Genomic DNA, 20,833 nt, shown 5'->3' with positions numbered 1-20,833 from the left:
ATTTCAAGCAACAGGCGTGCTCGGCTCGACACTCGAGATTCGACAGGTATCGGAATGCCTCATATCCATTATCGCTGGCCTCTTGAGCAGTGCGGCCTTAATTATCGATAATAGCCGGGCAGACTGAGTATAGTTCCGTGATTGGAATAGTCATCACCATGCCGTTATTACGGTTGTCAAGTTTTCATGTCGGAAGATTTCACATGCATTGGGTATACGGTATATTCGAAATAATGTATTTTGCCTTGATGTGGACATTTCGATCCAGTAATGTCACAATAAAATAGCTGTATGTCTCTACATCGTAGGCTACATATGTGCGACCGCGATCATCGATAGCCGGGCTTCTGAAGTTCCGCGCGATAGAAAGTCATCGCCATATCATCAATCAACATTCTCGTATTCACTCCGATAGATTACAAATGGTGAAATGTATCATGACATTCATGAGTGTATTCAGAAAACTATTTTGCAATGATTGCACAATGCACACTTGAATTCATAGAAACGATTCCCAAGTAGGGACATTCTGACGAACACCTGTGTAGGTGGCATCCAGGCATAATACCATTATGACATCCACTGGAATGGTCATTGGTGACTGGTACAGGAGCATTCTAAAATTCACTTCCTCTGGTAGTCACCTGGAGTTACATAAATTGACGTCCAATCTTGGGCATACTGAGCAAGTCCTCCGTAACTGAGGGTGGGAGGTGGGACGAGTGGGAACAATTGTGGACATATCAGTAACTCCACGGGATATCGAGTGTTTGCTTGGTCGTGTACTTGAGTTCGAGTGCCTGCAATAGTTCCAGAAGATCTTTATTCATTCGCTTAAATCGCTTACCAATGACTCTGGGCAGATTGGAGTCCCCGCTAGAATTAGATTTCTCTGCCTCCTTGATGCGTACGTCGGTGAAGAATTGAGTTAAATTGTGTCTCTCTTCTTTCGCCTCCTGACGCATCGCTTCAATCTGAAGAAGGAATCTTTTCTCGGCGGCTTCTTGATGTTGTTTCATCAGTGTAAACATCACCATAATGTCGTTCGGCTTCTCGGTCTGAAGTGAAAATGGATCGGGAGAAGCCGCGGATTGATCTAGCACCGGTGAATCTGGCGGTTGCGTTCTAGATGTCTCCAAATTGTCGGGCTTACACTCACGAGCTTTCTTCAGTCTTTCCGATAGCACGGCCTTGTTCCCAGTGGTTGGCAATTCGAGAGCAGCAAGTTCTATACGCATCTCTTCAACGGTCATCTTGGCGACAGTCTTGAACAAAGGAGCTAATCGAACTTTCTCGTCGGTCGGAGAGTGTTGCAGCGGCATTCTTATACTAATCGTTTGTCTTCAAAGATCAAGGCAGTTAATGGTGATTGCTAAATTGGTGCAATCGAAAGTACTCTGACGATGAAACGAACCAAATCTCCGTTGAATAGTACGGAGAGGATTACTTTGTCTTGCTTCTAATATGAAGCTGTGGTTTGCATGCGTTGTATGTGCACCAGGACCTGCGAGAGGCACTGGTGTGGGGAGAACGTGAGAGCGGCGGCGGTGGTGGGTCGGACTAAGTTTGCCTGTACTGATTCTGTTAATACAATTACTATCTACAAGCTATCGCGGCAATATGTCGACGGTGAGGATAACGGACATTATGCCTATGTATGTGGACTTCGCTACTTCGGGGGATGTGGCTGTGTGGCTGGATAAATTTGAGACCGTTATGAAACTGCGAGGTAACAAGCCAGAAGAATATGTTCCTCTATTGTTGGACACTGCGGCGTTCTCAGTATATAGGCAATTAAGTGATGAGGATAAAAAGGAGTACAGTAAAGTAAAGACTGCTCTCTTGGCAGCATTTGGCGTCAATTGTTACGATGCCTACTGCCAGTTTCGGCGCAGGACTCTTCAAGAACGTGAGAGTGTTGATGTTTTCGTAGCTGACCTCCAGAGACTGGTTACTCTTGTGGGTATGGACCCTGCTGCTTCTGAACCGATAGTAAAGTGCGCTTTTGTGACTGGGCTGCCGATCGATGTGGCATGCCAGCTAAAGTCTCTTGCTGAAATTGAGAAACTGGAAATTGGTGAATTGGTGGTACGAGCTAGAATGATCATGTCCACCCCAGTGCCCGTTGGCATGCTCTGTGCAGCTGGCACATACAAAAGAAAGACTTTTGAGTGCTTCTCTTGTGGGAAAGATGGACATATAGCACGCGAGTGCCCAAATAGGGATATTGGGAGACGGAGTTATGGCCGTGGGCTGCCGCCAATAAAGTGTTTTGAATGTGGTAACCCTGGTCATATAGCTCGGTTCTGCAAGAACAGTGCTACATGGCCAATCAATCAGGGAAACGGCAATGGGGAACGGTCAGCATCGGATGGGTTCCCCAGCCACCGACAGTGAGGAAAAAGGTGCTGCCAATCATTTCTGTAAAAATATTTGGAATATCTGTAGAAGCTCTCGTTGATAGTGGTTGCCAGAGATCAGTGGTGCGAGAAGACGTGTGTAAGCAATTGGGCGTGCCAGTGAGGGGACCAAAGCTAGTTGTGGAAATGTTGAATGGCGAATTAACATTTTGTCATGGTGACGCGACAGTCAAACTGGAAATTGACGAAGTTGACCTCTGTATGGAAGTTTTAATAGCAACTCGTCTGGTTTGTAATGCAAAGGTGATTCTGGGGACGGATGTGATCGAGAGGATGGATGGGGTGTTTGTTGGTCCAGATCTTCGAGTACGGTTTGGTGCACTTCCCACATATGTTGCTGTGGGAGTGAGTTGTCAGGAAGAAAATGAGAAGTTGAGTGAAGAAGAAGTTGAGAAGCCGATTGAAGTAGAAGAAGTCGAGAAGTTGGGTGAAGAAGAAGATGTGAAGTTGATTGAAGAAGAAGTCGAGAAGTTGAGGGAAGAAGAAGAAGATGAGAAGTTGATTGAAGAAGAAGTGGAAAAGCTGGTAATCGATGATAAAGATTTTAACGCTATTTTTGATGGTTCAAAGTGGGTTGTAGAGTGGAAATGGACGAATGAAGAACCAACCTTGTCAAACCGCTGTCCAGGTTACGCGATTCCACCTGAGTGCCAAGAAGAGTTCCATCATGAAGTGAATCAATGGATTCAAAATGGCTGGTTGGAAGAATACAACCCAGGCGTTCATGGACGTCAAAAGGGTCTGATCCCTCTGATGGCAGTAAAACAACCGAACAAATCAAGAAAGGTGCGGCCAGTTATGGATTACCGCGAGATGAATAGGCATGTGATGAGTCATCCCGGTGCAGATGTTGTGGTGTGCCAGGAAAAACTGAGAGAATGGCGGAAGAAAGGCACACATGCGTATATGTTAGATCTGCAAAAAGCATATCTACAAATTCACGTTTCAGAGCGCTTGCACACATTTCAAATCGTGCAGCATGGCGAGAAGAAATACGTCATGACGCGTATGGGATTTGGCCTCAATGTTGCGCCAAAAGTAATGTCAAAGATCCTGTCGGTGGTGTTGTCGCAGAGACAAGAGATAAAGCGTGGAACAGATCATTATATCGATGATATATTTGTTGATGCCAGTATTGTGGATGTGGAAACGGTGAGGAGGCACTTATTACGGTATGGACTAAGAGCAAAGGAGCCTGTGCCATTGAACGATACACGGGTATTAGGACTGAGAGTCACTGCGACGGCTGCGGGGTCGTATGAATGGGCCAGAGATGGAATCCTGCCAGAGCCAGCTAAAGAATGGTCAAAGAGGCAGCTCTTTTCTATGTTCGGTAAACTTATAGGTCACTACCCTGTGGCAGGCTGGCTGAGGATTGCTTGCAGCTACGTAAAGCGCCTTGCTAATGAAGTGGCATGGGACGAAACAGTACCACTTCATGTGTTACAACTAGCTGGCGAAATCCTTGCAAGGGTGAAAGAGAAAGATCCGGTGGGGGGAATTTGGCAAGCTCCTGCTGGAGGAAGGGTGCAACTTTGGTGTGATGCGAGTAACCTAGCAATTGGGTGTTGTCTAATGGTGGATGGCCATGTAGTGGAAGATGCGGCCTGGATGAGAAAGCAGGATGACGGTGCTCACATCAACGTCGCAGAATTGGAGGCTGTGGTGAAGGGACTGAATCTAGCGCTAAAATGGAAAGTAAGGAAAGTAGAGATTATCACTGATTCCGCAAGTGTCTACAATTGGGTGAGATCAATTTTGGAGGATTTGAACCGGCCAAGAGTGCATGGCTTAAGTGAAATGATTGTTAGAAGAAGGCTGGGATTGATGGCACAGTTGATTGAAGAATATGATATGAAAGTCAGTATTCGTCTGGTTCCCTCTGCAAAAAACATAGCTGATGCTTTGACACGGGTACCACGGAGCTGGCACCCAAAGATTTGTGTGGGAGTCGCCACGCAAAGTCAAGCGGTGGAAGATCGTGTCAAGAGAATCCACGAAAAGCATCACCTGGGAACAGATAGAACATTGTATGTAGCAGAACGCTGCTTGGGGCGGGAAGTAAGCCGGGAAATGGTCAAACAGGTGGTTGACAATTGTAACATATGTCGCCAAATTGATCCTCATCCAGTCAAGTGGGAACACGGGCAGTTGTCGGTGGATAAAGTATGGAGTAGGCTGGCATTAGACATTACATACGTTGGTGGGCAGCCTTACTTGAGTATGATTGATTGTGGTCCAAGTCGATTTGCGATATGGAGGAAGATAACAACCGAATCTACCGAACAAGTCATCCAGCATCTAGGCCAAGTGTTGCTGGAGCGTGGGGCTGTCGACGAAATTTTGAGTGACAATGGTAGTTGCTTTAAAAGTCACAAAATGTCACAATTTTTGGGGAATTGGAAAATAGGCCATGTATTCAGCTGTGCTTACAAACATTCCGGAAATTCGATTGTTGAAAGAAATCACAGGACCATCAAACGGATGGTGGCCAGGACTGGTGGTAGTGTGAGTGAAATGGTGTATTGGTATAATAATACCCCAAACGTTGAGAATGTCGTACCAGCTGAGAGGGTATTTCGTTATGAGTCTACTCTTCCAGATGGAGAGCGGGGAGTAGCAAAAGACCGCAATTCCAGAAAGAAACATTTAAACCCATACAACATCGGAGAAAGTGTCTTTGTGAAGCCACCTAATGCCAGGTGTACATCTGTGTGGAACAAAGGAACTGTGACGGATATTGTATCGGACTCGGTTGTTGAAGTGAATGGGACGAACCGTCATATATCACATATAAGACGCGTAATGGGTTGCGGCACAGATCAGGAAAGAAGCCAGAGCAGAATGCCACATCTGATTGACTTATTTTCAACTGATGACGAGAATGCTAGTGAATCGACAATGGCTTTGGAAGGTGAACCGTTGGGTGAAGAATTGATGCCAGAAGTAGAACAAAGACCATCTCGCAGAAGGGCACAACCCGGCTGGTTGGCAGACTTTGATATGGGATAGCATTATATTATAGTTTGTTGCATTGTTTAGTGATTTGTTTCATTTCGTTTGCTTTTGATCTTGAGATCAGGGGGGTATGTGGTTTGCATGCGTTGTATGTGCACCAGGACCTGCGAGAGGCACTGGTGTGGGGAGAACGTGAGAGCGGCGGCGGTGGTGGGTCGGACTAAGTTTGCCTGTACTGATTCTGTTAATACAATTACTATCTACAGAAGCAAACGTTAATTGCAGTCGTTGTAAATTGTTTCTGCGCGGCACACGAAATGAGCGTGTGGCGACTAAGGCGCAGAAGCCTGTCTAATCTCGACGGTAGAATGTAAGGCCGGTGTAAATCAAACAACCTTTTAATCCAAATTAACGCTTAGTAGAACGTAAACAGCACAAATGGCAGCACGCAGTACGCAGAAATATAAGGTATAAAGTAGGCACAAAGAAGGATTTACAACGATGCTTTATCCCAAAAATCTTCCAACCGTCTGTTCAGCAAAGTAACCAACGAAACGTTATCCAGCATTGAATATATAGGGAACGAAAACGAGACTAATAATGATGATGATCAGACGACGCGACAATTAAATTGAAAATACACAACGGATTCACGAAACAATGCAATGCCGCACGCGCGCGCTAACAGCAACCTTCTAAGTCAAAGGAGCCATCTTTTCCCGTTAGTTTCAATCGTGATTCCCAATGAGCAATATAACAATGTCGAACAGCTGTGACGTCACAACTTAGACATCCGTGACGTCGTGATGAAAACATAGCAACACCATTGTCGACATATGCAAAAATAATACGGCAATTACCTTCCAAGGACAAAATATTATTGTTACATCATAGTGTCTTATATGGTATAGACCAGCGGTTCTCAACCTTTTTGGACATGCGCCCCCCTTGTGGATGGTCAAAAATATTGCGCCAAGTTTGAATCCGCATTCCAGTTGTTGAGTCTTTAACATTTCTGACAAATTTCCCCAAACTTGTTTGAAAATAGCAAAAAAACATTGAACAGGACATCAAATTATTTCAAGGTAGGTTGCACTGAGAAATCCTAATGCTGGTAGTGACTACAGAGATCACGTCATCGTTCTGGACTGACATGCTAAATTCGATCGGTTTTGGAATTGAATAAATTGTGTTTATTTAGGGTAGCTTAACCCTTTTGAAATCTTATGCTATTGTCAACTTTCCCAAGAATTTGAATCGGTTCACTAAAATTTCGATAAAGTCACATCTATACGTTCAATCAAGGCGTGCATGGTATCGTAGTAACAAGAAGGTTGCCCTCTAGCGTATTACGCCTTCGAAACAGTTACCCGCAAGAGGTATCATAACATCATGGGCTGCTGAACGCGAGAACAGTTTGTTTTGATCAGCAGTTATGTTCTTATAACCTGGTTTAAACCCTGATAGCCCCGTACTGCGCTCTGGATCATGTTGTCACGTCGAAGGTAGTGATATTCTCTTTTCAACAAAACATCAATGAATGATCTAGCATTATTTATCTCGTTATAACGTGGGAAATGCCTGTCAGAATCGCTATAGGCGCACTTGTGGTCGCGCGTCGCCGGCTAATCAAGGCTGAGTGAACAATGCTGGTGATAATGATTACACAATGCATCGGCTCTCCAAACAATGACACACTATTGTGACTCTCAGTATCTAAGCTATTAACGTGCCAACCGTCTCGTGTAAAATCGTTGATAATAGAAAATATATTCAACTTATACGTATAAACCTGGTATCATATGAATCAAAAGATTGCTAGCTTTCCCTACAAACCAAAATGAGGCCGCTAGGACGTACATAAATGAAGATATTACCAGATGAAGTTGTCCAAAGCCACCAGTGGCCCCAGACTTTAAAAGGGTTAATTGAGGCGAAACCGGGCAACTTATTATTGCATCTAAATCTGTCGGGTAGTGCAGTTCGCCAATTATTAACAACAGCTGCCCAGCGCACAGAACTTTAGGCTACTGCAAAGCTATGAAGTAATGAATGACTTACACGTGAGAAATGCTCCAAATTTTCAAAGAATATCAAAAATTTGCTCAAATAAAGTTGAAATCAGCCTATACGCCGTTGAGCGCGAATGCTGGAGTTAGAATTCGGCGAGATTTCTTGAAATACGAAATAAGTTTCATCTTTAAAATCGTTTTCTAAGAATTTTTGTGAAGCACATTTATAGTCAGAATTCATACAGACGTGGTTAATTTCTCGCCCCCCCTGAGAGCTTCCCGCGCCCCCCGCGCCTACCAATTATGCATCTTTTAGAATCAGTGGTTCCCAACGTGGGCGATATCGCCCCCCAGGGGCCGATTTCGCGGTCTAGGGGGCGAAAATGACGAAGGAGGCAATAGGGGGTGAAAATGGACAAAGGGTCGACAGGGGTCGACAGGGGGCGAAAATAGCGAAGGGGCGATAGGGGGCGGAAATGAACAAAGGGTGCGACAGGAGGCGAAAATAGCGAAGGGGGCGATAACGCGTCAAAACGGCTGACATTTTGTTTCAGTCAACCCATGACGAAAATTTAGTTGGAAAAGTGTCAATTTCGACATCGAGCCGAAAAGTTGACCACTTTTTTTTAGTCAACCCGCCGGTGATTACAGTTTGCATGCCCATTTTTCGGTTTACAAAATTTGGGGGGCGATGATAGGTGTTGAGATTGAAAAGGGGGCGATCGGTCGAAAAAGGTCGGGAACCACTGTTTTAGATGCTGAGCAATACGGAACACTGCTAGCCCAAGCGTAACCACCAGGAGTTGCGTATCTATCCGTAGGTTAGTAATCTATAGTCCTACTTTCTATTTGAGCAAAGGGAAATTTATGGCCATTTTTGACTGGCTTGCCGAGCGTTAAATTTGATAAAACGGGTGTCAATGGAAAGCTGCTGCTGTACTGATTACGAATATATAAATATTATTTTGTTCATGGTCATGGAACCCCCAAAATTAGCTTCTAATATTCCATTGTGATCGAGTTTGGCATTGTGACGAAACAATCTTGTCTAGTAACACGAGAGTGAAGCTTAGAACAGTGCTCTTCAACCGGGGTTTTCGTACACCCTAGGGTGTACCAGAATTTTCAAAGGGTGTACCACTCGGATGGGGTGTACAGGGGTGTACCAGATCCGAATTGCAATGATCCGATGGCTAGCTATCACAAAGGCAGGTTTATGGGTCAGAACAGGTTGACGCACAGGTTAATTAGCAATATGGCAGTGCTCTTCAACCGGGTGTTCGTACACCCCAGGGTGTACCATAATTTTTAAAGAGTGTACCACTAGGATTGGTTGTACAGGGGTGTGCCAGATCCACATTATGATGAACCGATGATACGATGAATATCGCTATCACAATAAATACGCCAGTTTATGCATCAAAACAGATTGACTGGATGTGTAATATCGTATAATGTGATATCATAAGCAAATGTTCATCATTTAACCTTTGGTAATTGACTTATTACTTCCTTTTCGAGTAGAGCAGGGTGGAGTTTGCATGTGTTCAGCTTGCGATATCTGTCTGATGATTCTCGAGGAAACCACCGCTACAGCTCGGACGGTGTGAATTGGTGCTTCCTGCGGCAAGTTTATGAATAGCGTAGAATGCATGCTTGCGCAGCCAGGGGTCGAGTTTGCGAACCACTGCGTTAGATGGTGGTCCAGTCCCTGATTCGTATTTAGCATTTCCTATACGTTGCAGCCTTGCTCAAATGTTCATCCTTATTTCGGCTAGGCCAGTGGTGCTCAACCTGCGGAGTGCGGACGTACGGCCTCATTACCATAATTTTGCGACCTTCTACACATGTTTGAATTAGCGTGTGTTGTCGGCCGCCATTATGCAACCAATTGTTGCTGGTTCGAGTCCCGGCACTGCCATGTTTCTATGTGTCGGAGGTTTATCTAGGCTCCCCGTCGCCGACCCCCTGTTAACGTAGCGTATTGAAAAGCCTAGAAGAAGAGTGAGCCGAGCTGCAAAGTCAAGAACAGAGTCCTGAAATTGGACGCACGTTAGCGACAGAGAATGAAGAATGGGAGTGCGCGTGCAAGCGAAAGTCGTCCTCATTACCCACAGCAAAGACACTAGACTTTACGAAATGCACTGTCGTGGCGCACAAATTCTAAAGAGGCGATTATCTCCACTGTCATTGATGTGTAATAAAAATATTAATAATAACAATACAAACAATCCTGGTGAGAGGCCAAGAAATAACAACATGCAACTAAGTGATTAATAAGAACCGGAAGATGCATTATCATTAATATTGTACCCAATATTTTCGAAGACACCCTCTACGGGTTAATCTGATCACGTGAGCTGAGAATGAATAAATTTGTGTCAATAATATGTGAAACTACCAACATTTTCGATGAAATCCATCCAAGGTTCAAAATTTTCGCGCTCCGCGCGACTGCACACATAATTCTGGTGTTTTTCTTGACATTTATACCCGTGATTTTTGTACATAAATTATATATTGTAAGCCTGCTGGGATGTTTTGCTTCTACAATAAGAAAATTTGCGCATTGCATATCTCAAGAACTAAGTGAAGGCACAAAACGCCACAAGGGGTCTCCACGGTGTTGAGTTTCCAGTATCAAATTTCATATGAGCATTTGTCGTCCATGAGTCACGGTGACGCGTCACGTCACGCGTTATCGGTGTATTATACGGTCAGGGGTGTGCGAGTTTTGAGAAAATGGTAAAAGGGTGTACCGCACGACGAAAAAGGTTGAAGAGAACTGGCTTAGAAGACAGAGTCAGACAAAGTAGCAAAGTAGATCACAATGCTAAATTGGAAGATGATTTTGGGGGGTTCCAGGACCATGAGCACAATAAAAAATTTATTTTCGTAATCATTAGAGCAGCAGCTTTCCATTAATATCCATTTATCGAATTTAGCGCTAGGCAAGCTGGTGAAAAATAGTCATAAGTTTGCCTTTAGTCAAATAGAAAGTATGACGTAACCCAAATGCAGTGAGCCGTTCTATCTCGCTGTGTCCACACCATATAGGACACTCTGGTTACATATTGTCATCGCGCCAATATGACCTGCAACCAATGATAACGAAGACTGTCGTATCATCATGAATCATATGTTTTAGTGGAGTGTGTGTGTGGACCTCCAGAAGCACCCCTTGGACTGGCTCACGGAACCCCTAGTTTTCCATGAAACACCGGTTAAGAACCACTGTACTCTATTGACTTTATTCCATGTGAATGTAAACCTCACGCTTGTTTTGCGGTGACTATATTATGCTCTCGTTTATATGAATTACTGAATTGTTCACAAAGATTCCGCAGACGTGGATTTATTCCATTACATGTCATCAGCTTTGAATCAATATGAAATCTACAAAATGGATCGTAGCGCATTCCAGCTCGTGTGTCATTTTTGTTGTGTTGGAATGATAAAGACTAATGAACGCTCGAGCGTGTGTGATATAATTGTCACTAATGGTAGCTAGGTTCAGGTTTAGGCTCACAGCCGGAAAATTATTCTGTGTTGGGTTGCGGTGCAGAAGTGACACTTGTAAAAAGTCAAGAACTCTAGCTTCTCGTCATTACCACATTACATCCAACATTGGTAGATGCACTTCTACTATATGCGTCGTGAATCGGCGACGAGGTGAGTTCTCTCGCCTCCGATTCGTTTGACTGTATTTCTTACGGCTGATTGCGTTCGGTAGTACAAGCAAATTACGCCCGTTTTCATGGACGAGATAAAAATAACAGAAGCAGAAGTAGCCAATAATCTACACGCGAAATCTCGTTTTCCAACACGGTATTAAACAGCGTTATAATCAACAGAGACCAATATCGGCTCAAAATCGTTCGTCTGGTAGGCTGGATTCCAGATTAGCTTACAGCAGACGTTCATATCGTAAGTCAGGGGTGGGCAACATACGGCCCGCGGGCCGGATCCGGCCCGCGACGGGATTTTGTCCGGCCCGCGGACAGTTTCCCGCCTTACATTATAATGGCCCACGGCCCCAGTCTGACGAGATTCCCCACTGCTTGCTTAAAAGTCAAATTTTAGTGACTCTATGTTATTCTATACGTGTGTGCGCAGCGTGCGAGAGTAGAGCTTATATGCGTAAGTTCATCGAAGCGAGAAAACTTGCATTATCGGCATTTACCATGTAGTCTACTCAACCCTAATGAATTGATATCTTGGTAAATTTGGGGTACCAGGCTTATCGAACACCTTGAAATCTTAATTAAGGATTGCATCATAGTGTCCTATATGGTGTGGACATAAAGCAAATCTCGCGGCTCAGTGAAATTGGTCTACGTCACACTTTCCATTTGGCTACAGTCAATTTGAAGGTAATTTTTGACCGGCTTGCCGAGCATTAAATTCGATAGATCCGGTATCAATCGAAAGATGCCAAGGTACTGACTGCGAAAATATAAATTTGTATTCCGTTTGTGGCCCCGGAACCCCCCAAAATCAGCCTGGAATGTTGCATTGTAACGGAGTTTGGTATTATAACGCAACGCAACCATACCGTCTGAGCAGCTCAGGAGCAACTGCACACGAGAGTGAGAGTGTGATTGCTCAATCGGGTACGTAACAATGGCCAATACGCTTGCGTGCGGTTTGCGCTGCTCTCACTTGCTCCTGACGGCATGGTTGCGTCACAATTCCAAACTCCGTTACGATGCAACATTCGAGGCTGATTTTGGGGGGGTTACAGGGCCACGAGCAGAATTCTTTATATTTTCGCAATCAGTACCATGGCAGCTTTCGATTGATACCCGTTTTATCAAATTTTGCGATCGGCAAGCCAGTCAGTATAGGACACCATGATTGCACCGTGTGTTAATTGATCAGTGAGAAGCAGACATGGCGGCGCCTGTGTGACAATGCTGTTCTCAAATCTACATTGTATTCGTCATTATCGGCGAGAAATGGCTTTGAAGTTACATTGCTGTCGTTAGAATACATTCATTAAATATGATTTATTCCGTGTGTGGACAAATGGGCGAATAATGAATCGATTCGGCATTTAATTTTCCTATATCCGGCCCGCCGACTGGAGAAGTTGCCCGCCCCTGCCGTAAGTGGAGGATAAAAGCAAAAGATAACGACAAAACATCTTGTCACCCATCTCGATATCAAAGAAACTGACCAATATCGTCGTTTGCGTTAAATCGGTGTTACAGACAGATCGTCAAGAAAAAGTTTGCTACCTAGTTCAAGCGTGACGTGATAAATATTGGGTAGCCTACACTACGGCTGAGGTAAGGTCAGGGGCATGAATATATATTTACTAGAGCCAGCCTTTCGCTTGGCAAGAGTTTGAACGCAAAATAGCACATCGCATTTGTATTTCGGAAGTTCCCCTAGCGGTTTCTATATTTCACTTTCACTTTTGAAGGACCATCGCAGGTACAACTGATACGCCTTGAAACCTAACCAAAGTCAGCGAATCACAATGAAGCGATTTGGATTAACCGAAAGCAAAAGTACACGCCCAGATATGGCATCGTGCAAAAAGTAACAGGTAAATGGGTTTCGGGTTTGCGTTTACCCGGGTTGGAAACATTATTGGCCGTCACTTGATTTCGAAATAAGAGAGCGTCCGATAGAATGCCATATCATAACACCTCCTGCTTGCTACTGACTTAATAAGATAGGACTTTGTCCGTTATACAGCGACGCGTTATTGCTGTTTTATCACCGACCACGACACACTGACAAATGGTTACTGCCGTGTGGCATTTCGTAGCGAATAATATTACCGTTAGCGGTCTTTCGCTATATAAGTTTGCAGCGGAATTCTTGATCATAATTTTTCGTCTCTTACATAGTCAATCCGAATCAGTATTATAGAGGTCTGAATCGTCTAATAATGCTGAGATGAGAAATGTTGACGGTGCATGTATGTAATTTTCTGTTTGTGTGATTTCTGCACATAAATAGTTGATTACGGCTCGCTAATTTGAATGCCTATTTATTTTGACACTCGATACCGTGAATGGCTTTCTAGTGCTTCGCTTGTTGTTTTGGCATTCACCGCTTTGACACTCTCCATCCCGAACGAGTCATCCCAAGCCATCTACTGAGTGTCCGTGAAATGATCGGTGTAACTATGAATGTGTCTGTTACTTAGTTCGTCGTCACATCCAAATAAGACTGTCTGAAGGATATGATGTTGGTTCTAGCAGTGTTTGTCAGGACCGAATTACCTAAACTTTTCAGAGAACTTAAGTAGGTATTGCGTACTTACATCAATTACTCGGGTGGTTATCATTTTAAACTACTTCTACATGTACGTACAAGTTTTCAACGTTTTAAGCGGAACTAGGCTTCAAATATTCACTTATTTAACCTACTTAGAAATGGCTACATCTAGTTCTACTTTTACGTGAGTACGAATTGTAACAACGTATGCCACCTCTTATTATTGTTATATGTCAAGACTAGAGCCCAACCGATTATCGGTTCGCCAATAATATCGAGTCGATATTACACTTTGAAAGAATTATCGGTATCGGCCATTGGAGCTGATGAAATATCGGCTATTTTCGTGACGTCACAACATGATAGTAGGAAGTCGGTGAACTATAATTCTTTACCGCTATAGACTGGGGATATTGCTATATTTGGTACAGCTTACACTTTCGAAGTGTCCAGATGCATTCTTTTTAGTCTATTTCAAGTTCAAGTATGACAATGGGTGTAAAGTTGTTGAAATAAATTCTCTGAAGTTTTGAAAATGCGCCTTTTGAGGTAGATTCCACCTTATTTGAATATCGGCTGAATATATCGGTGTTATCGGTGAAGATGTTAGATATCGGTTTTATCGGTATCGGCCCAAAAATCCAATATCGGTCGGGCTCTAGTCAATACGTAGACGCGTTTTTTCAGCTCAATGGTGTTAGATAAAGCAAAGTGCAAATCGTATAGCTCCAACAGCGAAACAATAGAAAGGTTGAAGCTGCTAGTATTCGAAACTATATAGTTACCAAGCCCTGAAAAGCAACTTGCGTTCAAGGTAACTAGCACTTGCGTAGCACTTTTTCATTCCTACTGCAGCCTATATAAATGCATGATTCAGCTCCAGCGAGGTGACTTGTAAGCGGCGCAGGATATAGTCGCGGTAGTCGACGTGCTTCTGGAGGACGATCGAAGGCTGCATGTAATCTGAAGTATAATAACTAATGGGGCTAACGACCATCTTAAGCCGCGATCGAGTTCTGGAGACGGCGACACAATATTTTTCAGAAAATTAGGAACATCTCTCTGCCGTGTTATGTAATCTAAATCGGGAGTTCTTAACCGTTAGTTTGCGGACCGCTAAAATTCCAACACCAATTATGTGGGCCGGGGGATCCTCAAACTTTAAAATCATATAAACAAATCGTACAAAAAATCAGCAGAATTTCATGACCTTGACAATGAACTGATTAGATTATTGTTAAAACTGTATCCAAAAGTTTGACGGAAAATGTCTAGTCTGTTTGGATCTCAAAGTGGCATTATAGGAAATTTTAGAGTCAGCTAGTCATTCTCAGTAGTGTTAAGATTGCGCGAATTCATAGTCATCCGCAAAAGAATTATTGCATAAAACTTTGCTGTTTGTTAGACTCCATTATGATGTCAAATTTAGTTCAATTTTTTCAAATTATTCTCATCTTCTACATGTCTTAAACGATTTTGGCGTTCATTTAAACTGTTGGCAAAACGCATGCGGTGTTGTGACGTACGATATAATCCCAACTACAGGGCTATCATTATTTGCAAGCGCGCAATTATCGCCGTAAATTTCGGAACTGGCAGAGTCCTAACGACGTTTTACATTTGAAATTTGATCTATTTAATCTACGAACATCGAGCTTCCGCACATTGCATATTGCAATTAAGATATAAAATTGGAAATATTTGGAGGACAGGCAGAACGATCGGCGCAGATCTCAATGACTCCTTGTATCGAGCTAGTCGTATGGTCATATAATCTTACCTATTTGCATAAAATACCAACGTTTTGTATCTATCTTATCATTTTATGCTTTGGTAAACTCTGAGTTGAATCATATATTGAAATAATCGATGAAGATAAAACATAACATACTTTACGACATGATTGACATACTTATTATGCATATTGCATACTTCATACTTCACAATAAAGTGGCGATTAGCGTATAGTGGTACTTCCCCACTGTAAAATAAGTCATGAGTTCTATCTCGACCGATTGAGACGTCGAAATCCATTCGAAAATGTTTGAGGTTGGTCTATTTAAAATCCTCACGGACATCTGATCCGCGTAAGCATTGTCTTTCTCGGCAGCTCAGGAATCAACAAATTATGATGTAACGGCTGCATGATTATGCATGTCGACACACTATATGAAATCCAATATACTTTAAAATCATCAGATCTGACGAAATTTTATTTTTTCAACAGATCAATTACTTTACTTAAAGATTTGGTCGTTCGGTTGCGATACGTCTAAAGAAGAAAAATGTGTTGCGAATGTTTCATAAAGGTGAAGAATTGCGTCTAATTATAACTAAGTTTATAGAATAGTGCCTGTATCCTAATTGATAGCAGTCTATATAGGAGTGAACGTGTGAATAATTCCCACCGGTGGAGTATTTTCGATACGGGCCCGTTTCACGAATTCTCATATAGCTATGAACGTAAATTATTTTTCTTGTTATGGCTGCACTTTTATTTAAGATAATAATTTATTTGTAGTTTCTGAAATGCATTTGTTGTCCCTGCCGCTGCTTCTGCAAACGCCTTTGCAGTTGTGAGGATGATGATAGCGCTTGCATCGGGATCGGCGTATGCGGGTGATGCTGGAAGATCAAAGCATAACTAAAGTTTTGTTTTGTTATCGTATTTGGGCGCTCTATTTGAAGAAGTGTTTTGAAATGATTCATGATATTAAATTCGCCTGCTCTACAAGATGACTGAAGTTTGGCATTGGGTTTCTAGTGGATAGAAAGACAGGATAGATGTATAGAGTATGGATACGGAATTTCAGCATTCCCGTGGCCACTCACTGGCTACGGATTTTTTGCATGAGGAGTGCTATGAAACGTTCTTGGTCAGCCACAGAAAACTCATATTCTTGACCGGCCGCAATATACTAACTTAGTACGGTGATCAGTGTTGTCCGTGACCCAGCCGTAGTTAAAATTATGATCGATTATATTATGTTGTGGGCGTATTGTCAAGAGAGCTAGGTGGGAGCGAGAATGTTTTGCTCTGTTTATAAGCAGGTTCACCCGAAATACCAGGAGAATAGCGATACAACGAAACAATAGTAAGAGGTTGAAGCGACTTGGAAGAGTCAACATCAATCAACCACCCAAATTGACGGAAAGCATAAAGTAAAAACAGGCATGCCCGAGAAATGAAACCGAAATGCATATATCATAAAAAGCGACGTTCAACAGCAGCAGTTGTTGGCTGACAACACTGAAGTTGTGCTTACACTGCTGGTGAACAACCGTGTTGCCTCATTCTGACAACGTTGTCTATATAACAATATAACAATAAGAACCATGCAATGCCCACGCAGTCTTGCTTCAGTTGGGATATTGCGGTACGTTTAGCATAACACCATTTGTTTCATTTGAATGTTTAATATGATTCCCAATGAGCAGACAAGGGGCCTTCTACAACGGTATAGGCCTATAAAATAGGCTACAAGCTGCAAAATGCCAAATGATAAGTCACCGAAAGTGCAAAATCTACTATACAAACGAAATGCAGGTTGCAAAAAAGTTTTAACTTCGTAAACAATTTTGGCATTATTTGACCTAACGCAACAATTTTGAGCTAATTTTGACTTTTTTTGACATGTCAAAAAAATCGCCCTAGTCATAACTCATAACCTTCCATGCCATCCAACTATCCGCTGGGATTGCCAGCATTCGGGTTGCATTTTGTGATATGGCGATAAATTTCACTATCGTAAGGGGGTGTGTCAAAAAAGGTTGAGAACTGCTCGAGAGTCAGTCTTTCGCTTGGCAGCGGGAGTTTAAAGGAAAAATAGCGCTTTTGTATTTCAGAATTTCCCCAACCAATATATCTTTCACTTTCAATTTCGGAGGAGGGCCTTTGCAAGTACACCCCATGCGCTTTGAGACTTACCAAAGTCAGCGAAGCGCAATGCAGCTATGCGGATCAGTCGAAAGCAAAAGTAGACGCTCAGGTATGTTAAACGTACAACAAATGACCGAACTATATGGGTTTCGGGTTCACATTTACTATGGGGATGGTGTGAACAAGAGGTTGACGTTCGCGTTCTGTGTGTGAACCTCAGAAATTTAGAGGTTCACATTCACAAAGGACCCCTGGTAGTTTTGCACTGTGAACCTTTTTCACATATTAAAATTTTCACTTCATTATAACATCTTTGCATGAAATTTATAGCATTTCAACTACGGGCCACTCTATGCGTGGCGCCGACAGCATAAAAAATCAAAACCAAACGAGCATATACCTTGACAATCTCAAACTTTTTTATTGTTTTGTTACAAATGTTTGCTAGAAACATCCAGTTTTCCGTTTGTGAATATTTAGTGACTCTCTTCTGAGGGATGGACCCACGATCACACAACATTAAGAACACTACATCTAGTCAGCAAATGATGCTTATTTAATCAATCAATGAAATTGATATCATTATCTGATGTAAAAAATGTATTAGGCGTACGGAGTCAATCTTGACTTCATATGTTTATCGTATCATAAAAACCAAACCAGTGCCATCCTGAACGACTCATCCCAAGATATCTGAAGTGAGTGACCTTGAAATGATGGGTGGAACTTTGTATGGGTGTGTTACTTAGTTCATAATCACATTCAGATAAGGGTGTTTGAGGAATATGATATAGGTCATAGCAGTGGTGGTCAGTACCGAAGTACTTTCGGAAAATTCAAGTAAATTTTTACTCCTTGCACTACTTACTCGTGTGGACACGATTTTAGACTACTTCTTGTACATAACAGTTTTTAACCTTTTAGGCCAAATTAGGCCTAGAATATTAAGCCTAATTATTTTACTTACTCGGAAATCGCTACTTCTAGTTGCACTCTGGTAGGAATTTACGACTCTACTTCTACTGGAGTACAAACGGTGACTATTAATATAATTATTAGTATTATCAATTTCATTTTTACACAATGACCACAGTGGCGCTTATTTCCTTTTCAGGACAATGTATTTGATAAAGTTCAGTGTCTTTGCTTTCATGGACTATGGACTTGACATGGACAACTTGTCATTCTCGCGCACTCGCACCTTCCTGTGCTCTCTTTTCTTCCGTCCATTTTCGGGTCTCTGCTGCCGACTTTCGAGAGTTCGGCTCACTATTCCTCTTGGCCTTTGAAGACGCTGCGTTTACAGCGGGATCGGCGATGAGCAGCCCAGATCAACCTCCAACACAACTAACGGTGGCTTATTTTTCCACTTGTCATTATCATATGTGAAGAAATAGACGCGTTGTTTCAGTTCAATGATGATAGATAAAGCAACGAGCAAATGGTAGTATCGAAAGTGAAACAATAAAGGGCGATGTAATCGAAACTACCAAGTCAGAAAAAGCAGCTTGCGTTCCAGGGAACCCACATTTACGAAGCATTTTTTCATTCAAGCTGCGGCCAATATAAATGCATCGTTCGGCTGAAGCGAGGTGACTTGTTGGCTACTGGCTAGTCGCGGTAGTCGACGTGCCTCTGGAGTACGATCGAAGGCTTAATCTTAGTCGATCAGAAGAGTAATAATTGGCGAGGTGAACATCTTGAGTTTTGATGGAGTAGTCGAGACGGCGACACAAGATATTTCAGAAAATTAGAAATAACCATCTGCTGTATTAAGTAATCAAATTCTGTCGTTTTCAATTTATTTAGCTTTCGGACCGCTAAAATTTCAGAACAAGTTTTGCAGACCGTTGGACCTTCAAAATTTTAAATCAACACAAATAATGTGTAATTACTAATTATGTCAAAATATACCACTGAAAAGCTAGGTATGGAAATACTATTTAAGGCTCTGAACCCTAATTTTCTGTAGGTATGCGGGATCGATGACGTCACAATGTGGCGACGTCAATATACGTCGGAATTGACAAATGAGCCGACTCGCAAGTTTCAATATCACCAACTACCCGTCGCTTGTACATGGGGATAAAACTATGATACCCTCAGGCAGGCGCGTAGCCAGTGGGCCGCTGGCTGAATTTGATTTGGTTATTGCATGCACCAATGCCGATAAATTACATCGCTTCAGATTCCTCGTGTTGACAAACTCGATATACTCAACATCTCACGCTACCGTAACATCACTGGCACATGCGACTGTAGTCAATTAGCGAGCTGGCAATCTCCCGAGAAAACGCGTCATATTCGCTAATACACGTGCCGATAAACAGGAGATTTCAATCAGTCCGTCTCGAGAACAAACGAATACCGTTACGCGTCTTTGGCGACGACTAATTAGATAAAGTTACATGCATTATTTTCACAAATGCGAAGTCTATTCTGGGCTCTGTTCAGTAGTGACACTCATTTCAGAGGAACCAAAACTGTCGGTATCAAGAGCCTGCAACATATCTTCTGATCGTTGTGTTTTAGTATAAGCTCAAATCAAAATCAGATACGCCGCTTGGGTCTGTTCACATCCAGTATGTGTTTTAATCAATTCCGTCCACTTTCAATGTCGTGAGCCTCTATGACATCACAAACACAGCAGACGCGATAGTTCCGGCCGCCGCATTAGATATCATTTTTCATTACATGACATGCCAATGGCTGCATGTCGCCCGTGTAGAAATTGACATCTTCGTGCCGCTTCGCGTCTGTTAATTTATCGCGTTCGATCAATGTATTGGTGTGAATTTTCTCTGCTCACGTAAGCGGCAACATTACGTAATACGTTGCTTATTTCTAAATCGCACAATTCACAAACTCGTCAGGCAGTTACATTCTAAGGGAATTCGGGATATGCATAGGTATGCGCCGCATACCTAGCATACCTGAGTTCAGCGCCAATGGGATATACAATAAAAATCATCATAATTTCATGACCTTGATACTGAACTGGTTAAAGCGATATCCGAAACTTTGACAGATAATTTTCAAGGCCGCTTGCACCTCAAAGTCGTATCGCAGGAAATTCCAGTCAGCGAATCATTCTCACTAACGTTAGGATAGCGCAAATTCATATCATTTGCTGTTTGTTAGACTCCGTTATAATTTTAAATTTCGTTTAGTTTTGTTTTAAGGCAGCTGTTCTCAACCTTTTTGACACGCGTCCCCCTTGGCGATGGTCAAAACAATCGCGCGCCCCTGACCCGCCTTACATTTATTTTCATGTCAAAAAGAGCACCTCATCTAATACAGAGGTGACCAACCTTCTTGCTAATCATGGT

The 20,833-nt window shown here is 42.7% G+C and overlaps 1 protein-coding gene across 1 annotated transcript; it reads left to right on the top strand.

The window, feature by feature from the left end:
* The first annotated feature begins 1,620 nt into the window (after nt 1-1,620).
* Nucleotides 1,621-5,432, top strand: LOC145448815 (uncharacterized). Its single transcript, XM_080327263.1, has 2 exons — nt 1,621-2,281; nt 2,341-5,432. The coding sequence occupies exons 1-2, from the start codon at nt 1,621-1,623 to the stop codon at nt 5,430-5,432; spliced, it is 3,753 nt and encodes a 1,250-aa protein (XP_080183389.1).
* The last annotated feature ends 15,401 nt before the right edge of the window (nt 5,433-20,833 follow it).

Source organism: Botryllus schlosseri, chromosome 10 (genome assembly GCF_051294905.1).
Source record: "Botryllus schlosseri isolate E-star chromosome 10, Bs_hap1, whole genome shotgun sequence".
In the NCBI taxonomy this organism is placed as follows: domain Eukaryota; kingdom Metazoa; phylum Chordata; class Ascidiacea; order Stolidobranchia; family Styelidae; genus Botryllus; species Botryllus schlosseri.
This window is presented reverse-complemented; position numbering and strand designations above follow the sequence as displayed.